Source organism: Pteropus alecto, unplaced genomic scaffold (assembly GCF_000325575.1).
Source record: "Pteropus alecto unplaced genomic scaffold, ASM32557v1 scaffold25, whole genome shotgun sequence".
Lineage (NCBI taxonomy): Eukaryota > Metazoa > Chordata > Mammalia > Chiroptera > Pteropodidae > Pteropus > Pteropus alecto.
In genome coordinates, this window is record NW_006441955.1 from 4,846,842 (window position 1) to 4,867,874 (window position 21,033).

Sequence of the window (21,033 nt, forward strand, 5' to 3'; positions counted from 1 at the left end):
TCCCTCGCTTCTTTTTCCTTTCTTTCTTTTCTTCCTTTTTTTTCCCCTTCATTCAGCCATCTATTCACTTATATATTTGTACATTCAATAAACATTCTGTACTTGGTATGCACTTAGAATCACACAAATGTCTTACTGGACTTACAAGCTCAGGGCTCACCATTATTATGTGAGAATGATCTATGTGACGAAAGCCTTTACCCTGTGATGATTTTTTTTCAGGACCATAGAAAATAGTAGCTAGGGTGTATGCTTAACTTTTGCTGGGATACAATTAGCAGTATTTAGCTATTAAATAGTCCTTCCTTGGAATATCAAACAGTAATAGACTAGACTAGCTAGAGTCAGATCTTTAAAGTGAACTGTTTTATATAATTTGTGCCCTAAATAGTTTTGAAAGAGATTATGCTTTGAAAAGTTATTTTTCATATTTGAAGTTTTATTATCTAACAAACATCTATTAAATATATTCTGTGCTATGAAATACAAAGATGAATAAAGAACATTATGCTTGCCTTGTGGAAGCTTACTTTCCAGAAATAAGAGGATCAGATGTCATCCCCAATCAGATAACATACATGGGTATCCTTCGTGTTTACAAGATGGTACTTTGTATTGGAAACTGGGTCTTTTTAGTATATTGTAAAAGCTATGAGGCTCCCTGTAGTTATTTCAGTACTGACTGAGGATATTCAGGAGAACAGCTACCATTCATATTATGTCTTTATCTGAATTCTGCCTCCTATGTTTACGGTTGAGCAGGTTCAGAAGTCTTTGTTCAAAAATATAACCGTATTACCTGTCATTTATTATTTTTCATTTTCAGTATAGTTCATCAGTTTATTATCACTTATTTTTCTTATCTGATTTAGCAGAGAGTAGTTTCAAGTGCTTTTTTTATGGGTATATACACATGTCAGAATTTATCAAATTGAGAATGGCTGTCATCAATGAATCAAAGAACAAGAAGTGTTGGCGAGGATGTGGAGAAAAGGGAACCCTCATACACTGTTGGTGGGAATGAAAATTGGTACAGACACTATGGAAAACAGTCTGGAGGTTTCTCAAAAAATTAAAAATGGATATACCTTTGACCCAGCAGTTGCGCTTCTGGGTATTCATCCAGAGAAAGCCAAAACAATAATTCGTAAAGATCTATGCACCCCTATGTTCATGGCAACACAATTCACAATAGCTAAGGTCTGAAAGCAGCCTAAATGCCCATCAACAGACAATTGCATAAAGGTATGGCTCATATATAATCAGTTGGCTTTAAATTAGGGAGATTATTGTGGACAGGCCTCACCTAAAGAGATCAGTTCTATAAAAGAAGGCAGAGATTATCACGTGATTTCACTTATATGCGGAATCTAAGGAACAAAAAGAACAAACTAATCAAAAACAGACTCACAAATATAGGGTGACTGCCAGAGGGGAGGAGAGTTGAGGGACTGGGAGAAAGGGGTGAAGGGTTAAAAAAGTACAAATTGGTAGTCGATAGACAGTCACGGGGATGGGGAGCACGGCATAAGGAATGCAGGTAGCATTAATGTAAGGGCTAGATGGAGAGCCAGAGGAGAGAAAGAGCAGTTAAGGGCACCGTTTTATAAACTATATAAATGTCTAACCAATGTACTGTACACTTGAAAATAAAATAAAATAAAAATTTATCACATTGTACACTTTAAATATGTACATTTTATCAATTATTTTAAATAGAACAAAAATCAAGCAATTTTTTTTAGTAGTGTAATGGACATTCAAACTTTTATCAGGTCACTGGGGGGAATCAAGCCAAAGAGTTAACCCAACATTAATGTCTCAAGCAAAAAGGAGCAAAATTTTGTTAATATTTCTTTGCTCAAAACCAGAGAGACTGGAATAGAAAAGTTTGTTGGTTGTGATATAATGCAAGCATCTCTGAAATCATACCTGTACAATTCCCTATCTTTTATAATTTAGGCTGAATGTCCTCTTCAGATTCTTTTCACTCTAAGATTCTGAAAAAAGAGTTTGGGTTTATTTTAATTCAAAGCTACACATATTCTTCAGAGAAATATGAAGTTACAAAAGCATAATTTCAAAGGTTCATTGTAGCACTAGCAAGAACAGATGGCCCTAAAATCTGTTTAGGAATGTTTTATTTTCTGGCCTTCAAGAAATACATTTCTTTTCTCTTAGGAGGAAATGATAGTCCTCTTTCAAAAGAAATGAGAGGAGTTGGTGAAAGGTACACTGGAAAATAGTGCAGAGGAGGGAACTGATATTCCACTGACTATTGATTTAGCTATTCCTAGTGTTACATGGGGAGGACAGTATTTAACCACAGGTATAAATTAAAAGGATCCCCAAGAAAGAGTCCTGGATGCTATACCTCCACTGACTGCAATGGGAGGTCTCTGCTGAACACAGCATGCTCAGAATAAGACTTTCCCTTGTCTAGGTCTCTGCATGCCTGATAAGAGTGAACAGTGGCTGCTTCTGGCCAAATTCCTAGCTTTCCCTATCTCCCAGCACTCACAACCTTGCTGCTACTTTTGGTCTTGTGATCACTGGCTCTAATCTCATATGTTCAAGCACCACAAGAAGTCCTGAGCTCCTAGGGCATCCCTTATCTCCCACAATTTAATTCTGTCTCTGTACATCCCACTTTCTGACCCCTTTTCTGACTCACTTTAGAAAATCCAAAGGCTTAGTCCTTATAACTTTTGTCCTTGTGTCTATCCATTTTCTTGGTAATCTAGAATTCTCTGGCCTTAAATATTGTGTCTCTACTGATGTCTTCCAAGTGTCTTCGCCAGCCTGAATCTCTCCCCTGTTTTGTAGACTAGAGTATCTTACTGCCCATTTGACAGTTCTGTTTGCACAGGCATCTCAAGCTTAGCAAGTTCAACTCTGATCTCCTGATCTTTCCTCAAAACCTGCTCCTCTTGCAGCCTTCCCTAAGGAAATGGCAGTGCCATCCTTCCAGTTACCAGGCCCAAAACTTTGGAATTATCTGTAAGTCTTTTTTCCCCTGTTCAGTCTGTTAGGAAATTCTGCTGGCTCTACCCTCCAAATATATCTAGAACCCAGCTACCCCTCTACCTTTGGACTTATCTTGGTCTAAGTTAACATCATTATTTTTCCTGCATTTGTGCAGCAGCCTCCTTACTGGTCTTCCTGTTGATACCTTTTCCCATGTCAGACTATTCTCAGCACGGCAGCTGGAGTGATTTTGTTAAAACTAAATCAAATCTCATCACTTCTCTGTTCAAAACCCCTCCATAGATCTTTTATCCCAGCTAGAATAAAAACTAAGTCCTCTCTATACCATTTTGTATTTCTTAACCTATTACCTCTCTAACCTCATTTTTTATACCTGTTCTTTATCTGACACTCAACTCCAACCACACTGTCCTTAATGTTCCTTGAAACTACCAGACATGCTACCACCCCAGGCCCATCGCATCAGCTTTTATAAGTGTCTGTAAGGCTCTTCCTTAGACAATCGCATGGTTTTCCTCTTACTTTTCAGTAAGGCCTCCCCTGACCATCCTATTTCAAATGACATTCGCCAGCACACCTAGTCCTCCCATACTTTATTTTTCTGTATAGTACTTATCAGTGTCTAACATTTTATGTATTTATGTGTTTATTGCTTTTGTTTCCTCCCCTATACACACAGGAATATAAATTCCATGAGAGAATGGATTTATTGAATAAACCAAGTAAAAACACAGTGCTTAGTACATATTAGATGGTCAGTAAGTATTTGCTAAATGAATGAATGAAAGTTCATAGTTGATCTGTGGATGCATAGGACTGAAAGGTAGGTGCTAACTTCTGGATGCAGGTGAACTCCAACTAACTAGAAAGATAAATATATATTTTTTTCTAAATATCTCCAGGAAAGGATTGTCCTCTACCTGTTCCTTCATTATTCAGCTCAGTGTTCCCTTCTCAGTTCTATTTCTGTTCGGTCATGCTTTTCTCTTTACCCAAGTGTTCTTCCTCTGTACCTGATTTCAAAGCCAATTCAAATGATACACCCTTTAGGAAACTTACCTAGAATCCTCAATCCCCTAGACAGTATTACTCTTCCTTTCCTGTTTTCCCAGCTTTCTTTATTCATGTAACATCTATAGCTGATGAGTATGAGTGCCCTCCTGCTCTGAATTTTGAGCCGCTTGAGGGCAGAGAGTATACCTTTCATTCTTCATTGTACCCATGGCACAGTGGTTTGCTTTCATAGATTTTCCATGCCTCTATAATGGATCTTCCTTCTTAAAGTCCTTGTTGCTTGATAAATGTTAATAAAATTAAATCATTAAAACTTATTTTATTAGATACTTTATCTGTGTGACACTGCAATTATAAGTGAACCAAAAAAAAAAAAGGTTTTAAAATCATGGTGACATTTACTCTCAGTATAATTCCATGAATAAGGCAAACCCTCCAAATCCATCCCTACTTATATGGTTTACTAATTAATATATTCAGCAGACCTGAATATATTGAGTACCTGCCATGAGGACCTGCTGTGAGCAATACCCTGTGCTAAGCCTTACACGTTATATACAAATTGTAACTGTTACCCAAAGCCCTGCTTAATCTTCTCCACAGATCTTTTCCATTTTAAACCAAAAGGCTAAATAAATGATCATTTTTAACATGAGATCTCAGGAAATTGGAGGACATGGTGTTAATTCAGAAATGGAGTAGATGTTATAGCTCCTCACATTCATCCAGCAGTCATTCCTAGAACTATATTCTTTAATTGAATCTGGCAGTAGGAAATACAAGAAGATAAAGCTTAGGTACTACTTCACTTGATATCTTAAAATGTTTTTTTGAGATAAGATGCATGTAGCATTTAACTCAGTGCCTGGCTCTCAGTTGGTACTCCATAGATATTAGCTCTTTTGAACATACTGTTGTCACAGCAGTTTCTCTGCCTTTTATCAGTGCATCTGTCATTAATTTGTGAGTTCTTGGTGTCTGAATCCTGTTATAGAAGTACTCAGTTGAATTATTTGCTGCAGATTTTAGGATTGCTTTACAATTTTATAAGCAGGGTAGAGGAGACAAGCATACAAATTTTATTTAATCAATGCTCATATTCTTGATGGTGTTCTAAGCACTTTAAAGTATTTATTTAATCCTCATAATTCTATGAAATAGTTACTTCTGTTATTTCATTTTACAGAGGAGGAAAATGGGACACAGAGAAATCAAATAACTTGCCTAAGAGCACACAGCTAGTTAGTAACAAAGCCAAGATAGAAATATAGGCAGTCTGACTTGAGTCCTTGCTATTAATTTTTTTAAATTAATTAATTTTTTATGGTGACATTGGTTAACAAAATCCAATAACTTTCAGCTGTATGTTTTAACAGTAAGGCATATATATATTTACACTGTGTGTTCACCTCCCATAGTTAGATTTTTGTCACCACATATTTGACCCCCTTTACTGCATCTACCTCCCCCCCTCCCCGCTATTAATCTTAATCCAAGGCAGAATGTGAATAGTGCCATATAAGAATTACAAAGAATGTGCTATGGCAGTTCAAAGAAGGAAGTGGTCACATTGGTCTCTGGGAATTAGAGAAGGCTACACGTAGAAATTGGTATTTTTACTAAGCTTTGATTTGGAGGGAAGGTTTTTCAGGTGCTTGGATGTGGGAGAAGAAAAGGGAGGCTAAATAACAGCATATGCTAAAGGTCAGAGATGGGAAATAGTGGTACATTAGGAAGTATTCCTGCATATAAGGATACAATCAGAAGGGAATCAAGACAAACAGCTGATTTGGGGCCAGAGCATAGGAAGTAGAGAAGATGTGACTTGATTGGAGCTGCTTTTTGGTAACTATGAGAACATCGTGTGCAGTGAATCAGAACTGATAGACTGGACTGTAGAAAAACCAGTTATAAGGTTATTTTATCTAGAAAAGAGGTAATTAAGTTTTAAACTATGGTGCAGATAGGGATAGTACAAAAGATATTACAGAATTTGAATTGAGAGGAAATGGCACAACTAAAATGGAAAGTCAGGTATCATTATCAGTCTTCATATGACAAGTGTAAGTTTATTTTATGGTCATTTTGGTCCTTTGAATATCTGGGAAACTCCTCTTGGTATAAATGAACATGATTTTAAGAGAAAAAATTTTTTCATTTCTAAAGAAATGTGAAGGTTTAATCTCAATGGGCTTGAAATTAACATCAGGGAAATGATTTCCTTATAGTTAGCTATTATTTATTTAGAATGTCTGAATTGAAAATATTTCTTAATCTGCTTAGAGCAGACAAAATTAGAAACTACTTTAGCCTAATGATTTGGAAGAAATGATGGAAATAACATTCTTTTAAATTGCTATATGTTATATCAGTTTCTTTCACATGATATAAATGCAAATTGCAAATGAAAACCTAAATTAGTCTATCAGTTGACTTCTATAAGTAGGAATCTGACATCTTGTTTGTAAAAGAGTTACTTAAAAGTAATCTTTGGAAAACCTTGATAGAAGTGGCTTGGACTAGTGAAGTTGATAAACGTCAGTGTGAGGGGAATAGTCAATTTTTGGATGCCTCTGGTGATACAGTATTATAATAACTTTGCAAGAGTTATAAAGCCAGGAGATCATGCTATCTTATAATTGTATCACTATGATGTGTAAGAATAAATTTAACCAAGGAAGCAAAAGACTTGTATCCTGAAAGCTATGAAACGTTGCTGAAAGAATTTGAAGAAGAGACCTAAATAAATGGAAAGACATCTCATGTTCATGGATTAGAAAACTTATATTGCGATGTCAATACAGATTAAATAGAAGCTCCATCAAAGTGATCTATAGGTTAACGCAAGCCCTATCAAAATTCCAATGGCCTTCCTTTTTTTTTTTTTTTTTTGCAGAAAAGGTAAAGCTAATAACTTCATTTGAAGTTTCTCAAGGGGCCCTGATGCCAAAATAATCTTGAAAAAGAAAAAAATTGGAGAATTCACACTTCTCAATTTTAAAACTTACTGTAAGGCTATAGCAATCAAAACAGTTTGGTACTGGCATGGAATAGGATTAAGAATTCAGAAATAAATTCATACATTATGGCCTGTTGATTTTGACAAGTGTGCCAAGACCATTCAATGGTGAAAGAATAGTTTTCAACAAATGGTGCTGGGATAACTGAGTTTCCACATGTAAAAGAATTAAGTTGTACCCCTACTTCACACCACATACAAAACTTAAAATGGATCAGAGACCTAAATATAAGAGCTAAAACCATAAAACTCTTAGAGAAAAATATGAGGGTAAATTTTCATGACCTTGGATTCGGCAGTGGATTCTTAGATATGACACCAAAAGATATGACAAGCAAAAGAAAAAATAGATAAAAATTAAAAACTTTTTTGCATCCAAGGACATTAACAAGAAAGTGAAAGACTACCTACACAATGAGAGAAAATATTTGAGAATCTTATATCTGTTAGGGGTCTGGTATCTAGTATATATAATGAACTCTTACAACTCTAAAACAAAAGACAAATGATCCAATTTAAAAAATGGGCAAAGGAGTTGAATAGACATTTCTCCAAAGAAGAGATATACACTGACTAATAAACACATTCAAAGTCGTTAAACATTAGGGAAATGCAAATCAAAAGTGCATTGAGTTACTGCTTCACACCTACTAGAATGGCTATTAAAAAAAACAACAATGGAAAATAAGTGTTGGCAAGGATGTAGAAAAATTGGAATCCTTATATGTTGATAGTGGAAATGAAAATGATTTAACCACTATGAAAAACAGTTTGATACCTCAAAAGGTTACAGAATTACCATATAATGCCATAATTTCACCCCTAGGTATATTTAAAACACCAAAGAATTTAAAACAAGTACTCATAACAAGTACATGTACACACATGTTCATAGTATTACTATTAAAATAGTCAAAAGGTGAACATAGCCCAGATGTCCATGGATGAATGGATAAATAAATTGTGGTATATATACATTTAACCCTTGAACAATATGAGTTCAAACTATGTAGGTCCATTTATATGCATATTTTTTCCAGTAAATATACAGTTGGTCCTCTGTATCTTCGGGTTTCACATCTGAAGATTCAATCAACTGCAGATCCAAATCAGTATTTTTGATCTCTGATTGGGAATCCACACTGTGGAGGGCCAACTGTCTGCATTATTCTGTGCTATTTTATATAAGGAACTTGAGCATCTACAGATTTTGGTATCACAGGGGTCCAGAACAAATCCTCTGTGGATACCCAGGGACTACAGTTAGATGTGGATTTTCTACTGCATGAGGGGTTGGTGCCCATAACCCCCAAGTTGTTTAGATGTCAACTGTATATACAATGGAATATTATTCAGCTATAAAAAGGAAAGAAGTACTGATGCATGCCACAACATGGATGAGCTTCCGTAATGTTATGCTAAGTGAAAAAAAGCCAGGCACAATGATCACATATTGTATGGTTCCATTTATATAAACTACCCAGACTAAATGAGTAGAGACAGAATGTACATTGGTGGTTGGAAGTGGGGAGTGGGGAGAAATGCTTAATGCCTAAGAGGTTTTACTTTGGGGTGATGGAAATGTTTTGGAACTAGATCGAGGTTGTGTTGCACAACATTGTGAGTATACTAAATACCACTGAATTGTTCACTTTAAAATGGTTAATTTTATGTCATGTGAATTTCACCTCGGTACATTTTCTTGAGTGTATTGATACAGAAATATAAAAGATATCAGAACACTATTATCTAGTATTTTTCATACTGGTACTGCAGTTTATAGTATAAGAGGAAGAGGGGAGTGAAAAAAAGTTGGACTAGATTTTCAAAGGATTGGATCAGAAATTTGGACAGATAGGATGGCATGAAGGAAAAAATGGGTAATAAAAACAAATTGTTATTAGCTTATTTCATCTCGATGCCAGCGTTTAGCGTCAAAAGAATAAAAATTCAGATTTGTTTACCAGGCACATAATGGTGGCCTGTGAGTTTTTATAAGTTAGCTTCAGAATTATCATTTTAAATCTTTTGACAAAGCAAAATATTGGTGATTTCATTGAAGATTTCAAACATGCATTAGTAAAACTAAGAAACAGTAGAGTTTATATATTTCTAGCGGAAAGGCCTCACTGCTTTGTATGGATATGGAAAAAGAAGACAAATACACTTAATATGGGACATTCTTTTGGCTTAGAATTTCAGTACATATATCCTCAGTGAATCCACTGGGTAGTAGAAACTACTATAATTAACTAAACTACTTTTTAGTTACTTGAATTTAGTGCAGCAATAAAAGACCAAAAAAAATGAATGCAAAATGTGTCATGTGCCTAGGTTATAGTACAAATTACCTATAAACTATACAGGGAATTTTTGTATATGTTGATTTTTTATTAATGGTGGCTGATTTTTCACTTCGTGTTATTTGATTGTTCTTTTGTCACTTTAATAAATAATAATATTCTGTTTTGTCTTTGAGAAGATGAAGAAGTTGTGCTATGTCAGACAAAAAAAAAATCCCATTCTTGGCAGAATAAGAAAGTTAATCTTTGATTGCAGATGATGAAAGCCATGAACAAGTCCAATGAGCATGTCCTAGCAGGAGGTGCTTGCTTCAATGAGAAGGCAGACTCTCATCTTGTGTGTGTACAGAATGATGATGGAAACTATCAGACCCAGGCTATCAGTATTCACAATCAGCCCAGAAAGGGTGAGTATTTGAGCTGATCTAGATTATGAGAATGGAAGATTGTACTGAATTTACAGAGTCGGCTGTCTCGGCCCCCTAACACTTTCTAGACAGGTGACCACAAACAATTTGATTAAACTAACCTTTCCAAGCTTATTAGCTAGAATTATGTTGACTCCCTAAGTAGTCAGATTCAGAGTGCAAATGGCATCTCTGTTACTGAGGGGAACATTTGGAAATACTGCCTCAGAATACTGACAGGGCCAGCATTGGTATTTGAAGATAGGAGACTAGGCCCCATAGTGAGAATACGCTTAGATTTGGAGCTTATTGAATTAACATACTCTATGTTAATTAATTGATTGACAGGATTCTGAAGAAGGTTCAATGGTACTCAGAATGTGGTCTTATCACTTAGGAGATTGTTAGAAATGAAGAATCTACATCCCAGATCTGCTAAATCGGAATTTGCATTTTAACACAATCACAATGTGAATTAAATGCACATTAGAATTTAAGAAGCACTGCTCAACATGGCATTTCCTGAAGTGTCTTAGGTTCTATGGTTTTATAAAATATTCACGTAAATAAATAAAAATCTTGTTTAATGCATTAAACTGAAAAATCCTGAATTAAATAAATTTAAACATTTCTTTGGGATTTTTCAGAGCCTTTAACAAGCTGATTTGTATTGTGATTTTCCAAAAGGAAGATAGTACCTAGCCCTTCCTAAATTTATTTGACCATAAATCTTTTTTCCCTCGAAATATCTCCTAAAACTAGCTTTCTTTAGTATGCTTTATGAAACACTTTTCTAAAAGACATACTGTAGGTTACTTTCTTCAGTATATATATTTTAATTGTTTAATAAATGCATAAAAGGTATTTAGCACATATATATTCAAATACTATATCCAAAATTATGTAGGTGACAAGTCCACATGCTCCTTATTAGTCAAATAAGTCCTAGAATATTTGAATAAGTTCTAGGTATCATTAACATAATTGATGATATCCATTGGTAAAACTGGAGGGTCTTCAGAGAATGATTCAAGGTCTGTGAGAAATCTGGAAAGTAGGTCAAATGAAAACCTCTCGAAATATAAATGTTTAACATGGAAAAGTATATAGATTAGAAGATAGTGAAAAATAGCTGTCTCTATTTTTAAGATTTTCTATTATGTGACAATAAGATTCAGCTTACTCTTTAAAGCTACAAAAGGCCAAAACCAGCACCAGTGGGTGAAAGTAACAAGAATCTAGATTTGGGTTCAATTTGTGAGCACACTCATAAACACTTGAGAGTTATCTAGAAGTAGAATGGGCTGCTCCTTGCCACTAGGAGTTTCTGACAAAAGCTGGATGACTTACCTATTAGAAATATTGTAAGGCTAGTAGGTAGGCGGTTGGAATAGCTCAGTCCAATTTAAGATGTGGAGACATAAGGACAGTGTAGTGAAGTTTTCATAAAGCTAAATGTATTAAATATCCTTTCTTTTATGAAGAGATAATGGTGTCAGGTGTTTGGGTTTTTAATAGCTTCAGTTGGTAAATAAAATAGTTGGCAAACACATGTCCATATTCAAAATATATTTGATGTAAAAAAAAAACAAACAAACCTGGAAACCAATGAATTAGATCAGGGGTCAGCAGACTTTGTCTGTATATGTTAGGCTTTGCAGGCCTGCAGTCTTTGTTGCCAACTACTTAACTCTGGAATCATATTTCTTTACTTATTTGTTTGTTTGTTTGTTTTTTAGGCGAGGCAACCCTTGGTTGACCTCACAGATTACAAGGACCTCGTCGGCTTACAATCCCTTATTTTTTATTTTATTTATTTTTTACGCCTACATCACCTGGTCTTCCTAGGTGATCTCCCATCCAAGTACTAACCAGGCCCGACCCTGCTTAGCTTCTTCCAAGATCAGATGAGATCAGGCTTGTTCGTGGTGGCATGGCCATAGACTGTGGCATCGTATTTCAAAAACGGCCATAGACAGTGTATAAATGAATGGCCATGTTCCAATATAATTTTATTTCCAAAAACAGGCCTCAGGCCAAGCCCTAAACTTAACCACTAAGATTTCTTTGTAAGATTCTTTGATTCTCCATTGGAATAAGAGCAAAGCAAAATGGGAGAGAGTATCTTAAAACCTAATTCCCAACCTCTCATAAGCATCAGAATTATTGGTTACTTGTATATTATGGTGTAAGAATTGGTATTTTTTGTTTTACGAATGATTATGGTTGGCGTTCCCAATTATTAAATATTTTATTACTATTCTCAGTCTTTCCGTCTCAGGGTGTGTCTTCACTAAACTATTTTCTATTGCTCTTTTAGTGACTGGTGCCAGTTTCTTTGTGTTCAGTGGCGCTCTGAAATCCTCTTCAGGATATCTTGCCAAGTCCAGTATTGTAGAAGGTAAAGAATGAGTTATTTTCTGCATGTACATTAGTTCATTCCTAATTGCACAGCTGAAAAGCAAGGGATATTAAAGGAAGTTTTGATGTTTTTGCCGTAGACTTCTGAACTCCTGTTATTTATTCAGTAGCGTCTCTTTAATTAAAACTGTCATAAAGGCGCTTAGTTCTCCAAAGGGAGTAAGTGGCAGAGATACCATGGAATAGTGACATAAAAATTAAGAGATGACCTTTAGAGCTTTGGAATAAGGTACTCAAGGGGATGTTGTCTGAGTTCAAATGTATCATTGAGCTCAAATCTGTTAAATGTGTAGATGAAGTTCAGTCCCTGTTACCCACAAGAATGTTGCAGTCATCATTTGGGATACAGAGTGGGATGTGCTTGCTGCTGGTTCACTATAATTGGACATGACACATATCCTGACAAAAGTTAATTAAATGACAGCTAATGAAAGGCTAATGAGCATACTGTTTATATTCTTTGTCAGTTATTCTTTAACTGTATTTTGATCTGGTTACTCTTTTTGCATAACAGATTAACCTATAACTTAATTGCTTAAAGCAACTATTTTATCCTGCTCCCTGAATCCTCTGGGCCTGCCCTTGACATGGCAATGCAGGGATGGCTTAACCCTGCTCTGTGATGTTGGGGCCTCAGTTGGGATGACTTGAAGGCTGTGGTTACTTGATGGCTGGGAGCTAGAATTACCTGAAGGTTTGTTCATGCATATGTTTGGAGTCTGGCCTAGGATGTTTTAAAGACAAGGAGTAATGCCTGGAGTGTTTACACATTGAACTCCTTTGCATGGTAGCCTTGGGATAGTTGGATTTCTTACATGATGGCTCAGGACTCCAAGCACTAGTATTCCATCGACAAGGCAGAAGCCACATTGCTTAGTATACGACTCAGCCTTGAAAGTCGCACAGTGTCACATACTCTGGTGTTGGAAATAGTCATAAGTTGCCCAGATTCAAGGGGAGAGGAGTTAGACTCTACTTATTGTTGGGGAAATGGAAGATAGTATTGTAGAAAAGCGCGTGAGACAGGAGGTATTGTGGCCATCTTTGGAAAAATGCAATCTGCCACACATGACAACAGATTTTTATCTCGTAATAGCTCACTCCAAGGCCCTACCTAAAATAATTTCTTCCTGAGGGTAGATTCTAGTGTTAATTGAAATACATAGATAATCTTACATGTATGTTAATAGATATATATTGGCTTTGATCTCCTTTATTGGTAAACTTAATAAAAGATCAAGTGAAGAGCAAAGTACACTAATATTATAAATGCAGGGATGGCTTAACCCTGCTCTGTGATGTTGGGGCCTCAGTTGGGATGACTTGAAGGCTGTGGTTACTTGATGGCTGGGAGCTAGAATTACCTGAAGGTTTGTTCATGCATATGTTTGGAGTCTGGCCTAGGATGTTTTAAAGACAAGGAGTAATGCCTGGAGTGTTTACACATTGAACTCCTTTGCATGGTAGCCTTGGGATAGTTGGATTTCTTACATGATGGCTCAGGACTCCAAGCACTAGTATTCCATCGACAAGGCAGAAGCCACATTGCTTAGTATACGACTCAGCCTTGAAAGTCGCACAGTGTCACATACTCTGGTGTTGGAAATAGTCATAAGTTGCCCAGATTCAAGGGGAGAGGAGTTAGACTCTACTTATTGTTGGGGAAATGGAAGATAGTATTGTAGAAAAGCGCGTGAGACAGGAGGTATTGTGGCCATCTTTGGAAAAATGCAATCTGCCACACATGACAACAGATTTTTATCTCGTAATAGCTCACTCCAAGGCCCTACCTAAAATAATTTCTTCCTGAGGGTAGATTCTAGTGTTAATTGAAATACATAGATAATCTTACATGTATGTTAATAGATATATATTGGCTTTGATCTCCTTTATTGGTAAACTTAATAAAAGATCAAGTGAAGAGCAAAGTACACTAATATTATACCACTAAATTTCATAACTCTGACTACATAGCAGAAACATGCTATTAAGAAATTATTAAGAAATCCAGGAGTTAGTCGTTTGGTCTTAAGTGACTAATTATTGCCTATGTGATCAAGTATTGACTGCTTTAGAAATTGTGTCTAAAAAACATCTTTTAAATGTCGAAGTGATAAATTGTACTGATGCAGATCCTTACAAATGCAAAGCAGTGTGTTTAAAAGTTATGTTTATGCCTTTGGGTTGGGAATTTCTTAGGTCTTGCATTTCACTGTGTGTGCCATTAGAGCAATTGGATGCCTATTTATAAATTTTTTATTGAAACTCTTCAGAAATTATTTCAGCTGACAAAATTTTGTATCAGTGAAGCAGGGTAATTACTTAGCAGGTAGCAATTTTCATTCTCAGTTTCAGTGTTTGCCTTTGACTCAGGTAGGTAGCAGCCCCCAAATAGTTACCATCTGTTAGCTACATGGTTCCCATGTAAAATACATGTAGTGGTTGTCTTCATTGCCAGTCAATAAATGGATTTATCCCCTATCCCACTGCTGTTGTTTATTCAGTGATTTACTTAACAGACTTTTACTGGGCATTCACTGTATGCCAGCCAATCATAGTAAAGTGAGAGACAGAAATGTAAACCAGTAAATATGATTAAAGCATGACACGTACAAGAGGGGAAACAGGAACAAGATGTGACCATGTGTAAGTTTTCTCTTTGAGCAGTCTCAGGAGAAATTCTTTGTTGTGTCTAAAGTGAAATCAACAGGCAAGTGTTTTAAGCAGAACTCAGCTTGGCACTTGATCCTCATAGCACTTTCAGTTAAGTAATAGTTCAGCGTAAAGAACAAAACCCATTTGTATCTTTCAGCTTTAGAGAGCAGAACAAAGTTTTACATTAAATCCTAGAGGGATTTGCTAGGTGCCAAGTACCATTTTTCAGCTGCCCCTCTCCCTGGCTTTCCCTTGTTTTTATTGGTATTATCTTGGTGCTGATTCTCAGATGGCGTTATGGTCCAGATAACTGCAGAGAATATGGATGCCTTGAGGCAGGCGCTGCGAGAGATGAAGGACTTCACCATCACCTGTGGCAAGGCAGATGCTGAGGATCCCCCGGAGCACATCCACATCCATTGGGTGGATGACGACAGGAACATCAACAAGGGGTACATGCAGTGTCCTTCCTTGTGGCATTTAGTTATGGGCTGGGCTATGGGTTTGTCTACACTGGTGTTCTATAGCTTGACCAAAAGCCATGCCTAAGAAAAAGGACTGCTTTGTATACATAACATAGAATTTTAAATATCTGGTTTTTTGGCTTAATTTCTGAAGGAGTTTCTATGCATATTTTTGAAGAGAAGGAGTTGATGAAACAATTTCTCTAAAGTTATTGAGGTAAGAGTAAAACCTAAGCCTTTTATGGTTTACAAAGCACTTTTGCTAATATTGTTTCATTTGATATAACAATTAGTATTGTTATTCCCATATCACAGATAAGTAAACAGGCACCACAAGGCTAGGTGACTCCACAAAGCTAGGAAGCAGCGGGGCTACGATGCCATGCTCTTGGGCTTCAGATGCCATTCTCTTCCCCACCATATGGAAGCTCTTGTTCTGATGGGTCAAGCCAACACCTTGGACTCACCTTTGACACTTTTCTTTCTCTCAGACCCTACACTTAATCCAACAGTAAATCCTGTTAGCTTGACTTCAGAATATATCCAGAATCATACTACTTCTACCTCTACTACCATTATCCTAGTTCAGGCTACTATCATTTGGTCTGCATTATTGCTGTAGCCTCCTAATTGGTTTCTTTGTTCCTAATCTTAGCCTATTCCCTCCTCCCAATCCAAACTGTTTTCAGTACAGCAGGCAGAGCAGTTGTCACTTCTCTGCTCAAAACCTACCACTGACTTCTAATATCATTCAGGGTAAAAACCAAAGTCTTTTACGACCTATAAGGCCTTACACAATCTGCATCCCTCCACCCACCCTCTTCTCAGATGCAACACCTGCCTTCTTGCTTGAACACATCAACTATGCATCAGCCCTTGTACTTGTTCTTTCAGCTTATACTCTGCCCCTAGGTAGCCACATGAGTCACTCCCTCACTGCCTACAAGTATTTTCTAAAATGTCACTTTCTCAATAAGGCCTTTCCTGACCAACTTATCTAAATTATAACACTGTCATACATTTCTTCCTTCCACCCCCAATATTTCCTATCCCCTTTCCCTGTATTGTATTTCTCAAGAGCACTTATAACTTTTAACAGACAATATATTTTTACTTATTTATTTTTGTTATATTGGCCTTGAGATGTAAGCTCCATGAGGCAGACACTGATTTATTTTTTTGGCGGAGCGGGGGGAGGTCGGGTCTGGTTTATTTACTACTGTGTTACCAGCACCTAAAAACCTGTCTTTCACCTATAAAGTACTTTGAAAAATGGATTGAATAAATGAATATATTATATTTTATTGTGTTAAGCTTTCTCCCATGCCTGTCTCCCTCTCTCCCTTCTGCCCTCCCTCCCTCCATCCTTCAGGCAATAATTCTACATGCGGGCCTCTGGAAGTACAAAAAAATGAATTCCACATGGTCCCAGCTGACAGTTTGGTTTTGAAAATAGTTATAAATTAAGTACACCAAAGTATGGAAGATGCTCATAGAAAACTTTGTAGGATACAGTGAAGATGGAAAAAGAAAAGAGGAAGCTTGATAGAAGTGGTAGGGTGGTATTCAGGAATGACTGCATAGAGAAATGGCTGCTGCTTAAGCTGCATCTGATAAGATGAGTAGGTATCTGCCACATAACTGTGGCAGAGTGGGTGTTCCAGTCTGAGGGAATAGCAGGAGCAAAGGCAGATAGAGGGCATTTACAACATGGCACACTGGTTTTTTTTTGTTTGTTTGTTTGTTTGTTTTTAAGATTTAAAAACATTTGTTATTGAACAGAAAAGAAGAAATTTCTAAATCAATAAGTGCATTTGCCTATTTTACAAAAAAAAAACCTTTCCCATACTTCACTGGAAATTGTAATTTCAAATCAATTTGTGTTTAATTCTCTATTTTAGTTGGAAATGGACATGGTCATTAGGACCAAAAAATTGATAATCTGAAAATCTGATGCCGTAAGTATTGGTAATTAAGTACATGCAGGTTTCCCCTTCATACAGCAAGTGCCAGTTGCAGCATCTTAGAAAACAGGACAAGAGCTAGTCAAGGAAGACTCTCGAGCTCAGGAGTTTAGTTTGTAGTAAATAAATTGAATGTTTTCCAGCTTGTCCCTCAGTGTCTGAGTGTCCTCTCTTAAAATCAACTAAGTGCTAAGCAACTAAGGGTGCTTTTTCTTTGACGTTGTTGTCTGATGAGTTAGCAATTAAACTTAACATTGTTTAAAGAATTTTACTTCAAGCGAATGAAGTGAATCCCTGATATTGAAGTTTAAGTTAAATTTGATCTTTTATACATAGAGATTCAAAAGCATAAACAGGTTTGAAAATATGGAAACATATGAAGGGTAGGACATGATGGATGTTATTACAATTAGGAGCCCAGTGCTGTGACAGCAGAGGGGAGAGCAAGACTGGGTGGGCGGCCATGTGTTCACTGAAGGAAGGAATGCTGAAAGAAGAGAGCAGGTTTGAGTAAACCATTTCTTTATATTAAAAAAAGCAGCTCCTGGAATCATGACTCCTTTTTTGTATGTGTGTTCTTTGAATTATTTCAGTGAGCACTTTTCATGAGCGCACTGTTCAGTTACATTTTTGTGCAGTGGCTTCTTGCAGTGATGTATTGCACAGATGTGTTTGGCGAGGTACCCAGTATAATTAATAGCAAGACTTAATAAGAGAAGTGGCTTTTCTGGCTTTAAGAGCTGCTTCCATGTCTTTTCTGTGCTTTTGTTTTAGTGTCGTAAGTCCTATAGATGGGAAGTCCATGGAGTCTATAACAAGTGTGAAGATATTCCATGGATCAGAGTATAAAGCAAATGGAAAAGTCATCAGATGGACAGAGGTAAGGAAATAAAACTTGGCATCCTTGACCCCCTTTGAGCCCAACTTTTTGCTAGGTCTAGAGACACATTCTGGGCCGATTCTGGAGGATAAGGGGGAAAATATTGGTTTTCTTCTATACTCCAATTCACTGGTCTAACTTAGCTCACCAGAAAGAAATGCAGGCTGCAGCAGTCTGGTGTCTCCTCCTTCCTGTGGACTAGCTTTTAGAGATTTGTTTGCATTCGAATTCATCTCTGGATGGTATATACCATCTTTGCTATATTCTTCAAGAAGCCAGGCAAGTTATGTTGCACTCACAGTTAAAACTATCTTAGGTAACATGGTCTTAGAAAATAGATTTATTTCACCAATAAGAAAACTAGTGTGGCAACTATCATTTAAAAAGAAAAAGGAAAAAAATAAGAAAATTAAAGCTCAGAGACTAGCTTGTCCAGGATTACATGGCAAATAAGTAATGTCAAAGTCCTGATTCAAACCCAGATCTGGCCAACTCCTAAACTCTTTTCTACTTTGTTTTTTCTTAACTTGAAAACTATATTAGAGGCTAATCTGGGAATGAGAGGAGCAGGGCAGGGACCCTGTATGTGTGCACATATCAGACAAATTAGGAAGTTTTTTCTTGGAGAATAAACATGTAGGTCCTCGGTCTCTTAATTTCTTTTCAACTTCATTTATACCCATTTATAAAATAAAGCATTAAATTCAAGATCTCTAAGATTCCTTGCAGCTTTAGAAGTCATTTTTTTAAAAGTTCTGTGACTTCTAGCTTTTTCATTTTACAGACAAGGTAATTAAGGCAATGAGAGGTTAAGTGCCTTACCCGAATTCACAGAGCTGGTTCCTGATAGCACAGAGACTAGAACCTGGTTCTTCAGTTCTTGAGCTATTGTTCCAAGTGACTTATCCTTCATACCAGGCTCAGTGTTTTCATACACAGCTCAGAGTCTTAGCTGCATGCTTTGTCATCGTCATTCTTTGCACACATTTTGAGCAGTGCAGAGTCTGGGACATGTAAAACTATTGCTTACAAAGTAGTTTAATCTTCATTCCCTCCTTTTTGGTCCTTAATAACCCACCTCATTTGCATAACGAGATAACAGGCTCAGAGAGGCTGTGTGACTTTGTGACTTGCCTGATTCTAGTTACCGGCAGAGCAAAGGCCAGAGGTCTCCTGACTCCCACTCCAAAGCTCTTTCTATCATCTCATGCTGCCACTCTCACTAGTGCATCGGGCACCGGGCTTCAGAGCTAACCCTTTTGTAGTATTCTTAGTATAAGCTGCTTAATGAGCAGTAAGCTAGGGATCAGTATATATAAGATTATTTTGCTTTTATAATATTATTTACTCTATACAATAACCAGAGGGGACAGGTGCTTTCCATTTTACAAAGGCAAATGCATTAAGAAGCCAAAGGACTTGCTCATGACCCTCCTCTATGAGACTGGGACTTGGCCCTCTCAGTTCCAAATTTGTTATGCTTCTGCCTGTGCCCAATGCAGTGTTCAGCTCAGTAGAAGACACTGACACAGCTCTGGCCTCAGCAGTGGCAGGGTCATGTGGTGGGAAAAACTCTGTCTGTGATAAGAGGCAGAAAACTCAGATTCTGGGCTTGACTTTGCCTCTGTTTCTACTTTTATGCACTTGGGCGAGTCCTCTCCCTTCTATGAGCTATCTGTGGTATGAAGGGGTTGGGTCACATAAGCTATTTGGGCTGTTCTCTTCACTTCTAAGATAAATTCCTAAGAAAATTTCCACGTATAAGGATTACCCTTTAGAAGTACACAATGCAAAATGTAAGCCTTTTCTGGTTCTGAGTAGAATGTTCCATTATGACCCTGACCAAGGCTTTCCGGTAGATAGGCATATTGCTACTACTATTTTGTAAATACAGACCGATATTGTTTCTTAGATGTAAGACATTAGTGCCCTACTTTTGGCCCAAGGACTTTGTGGTATCCTATCTGTCAGGTCTTCTTGCACATCTCAGGGGATCAGGGTGCTCATATACAGTGAGCTGATAGACTTGTTTCTTCCCACATCTCCTGCACACAAGGTTAAAAGTCTCTTTTGTTTGGGGAACAGGTGTTTTTCCTAGAAAGTGATGACCAGCACAGTTGCCTGAGTGATCCAGCAGATCATAGCCGACTAACTGAGCACATTGCCAAGGCTTTTTGCCTTGCTCTCTGTCCCCACCTGAAGCTTCTGAAGGAAGATGGAATGACTAAACTGGGACTACGTGTGACACTTGACTCAGATCAGGTAAGAAGAGTCTTAGGTACCCTCTGAAGCTCGTCTTGGACAGTGTCTGTACTTTCTGACTTGTGAGTTTTCCAGCGTCAACCCAGAGAGTGTAATTCACTAGACCTTGGGCGTGACCAGCTGTAGTATTCTGGCCTTCCCTCTATTTGTAGTATGCCTAGATGTGCTGCTTGGTCAGATTCTGAAGCACTTGAGCCTTGGCTTCCTCATCTGAATGTCTTCAAAGGATGTGGTTTTCTTTTTAGTGTAGCATTAGAAGAAATGTGTGTGAATGACATCGATGCTACCCTTTGAGACTCCTCAGTCCCACCATCTAGAAATTGTTCTGCCTTTCTTGGAGAACAAGTCCCAACCTGTCCTGTATCCTGATGTTTTCTTAATCTGACAGCAGTAGGCCTTTGCTAACTAGCCTCTGTGGGTCTCACTCCTTAAAGTTTTCTTACTCAACATTTCCATGTTCAATAGTGGGTAGGACTTCAGCTATTTCCCCACTAATTTTCCTGTCAGCTCAGGTCTCCTGTGGTCAGATTTCCTTCCCTGTCATACTTAAATTTTTTTATGCTGTTTATAATAATAATCCATTCTTAGCACATGTGCCTCCCCGACCCCCAGTTCCTCATCCAATTACCTCTCTCCTGTGGCCTAGCACTGAAATC

General features: G+C 37.2%; 1 protein-coding gene and 1 pseudogene across 1 annotated transcript in view; one reads left to right on the forward strand and one right to left on the reverse strand.

Moving 5' to 3' along the window:
* The window catches only part of ZFYVE9 (zinc finger FYVE-type containing 9), a 124,585-nt gene that overhangs the window by 98,049 nt on the left and 5,503 nt on the right, over positions 1-21,033 (forward strand). The window contains 5 exon segments of the mRNA XM_025052057.1: positions 9,581-9,731; positions 12,052-12,132; positions 15,097-15,259; positions 18,010-18,115; positions 20,201-20,377. Of these exon segments, the coding sequence (XP_024907825.1) occupies positions 9,581-9,731; positions 12,052-12,132; positions 15,097-15,259; positions 18,010-18,115; positions 20,201-20,377 (678 nt within the window).
* Positions 11,555-11,676, reverse strand: LOC112486017 (annotated as a pseudogene).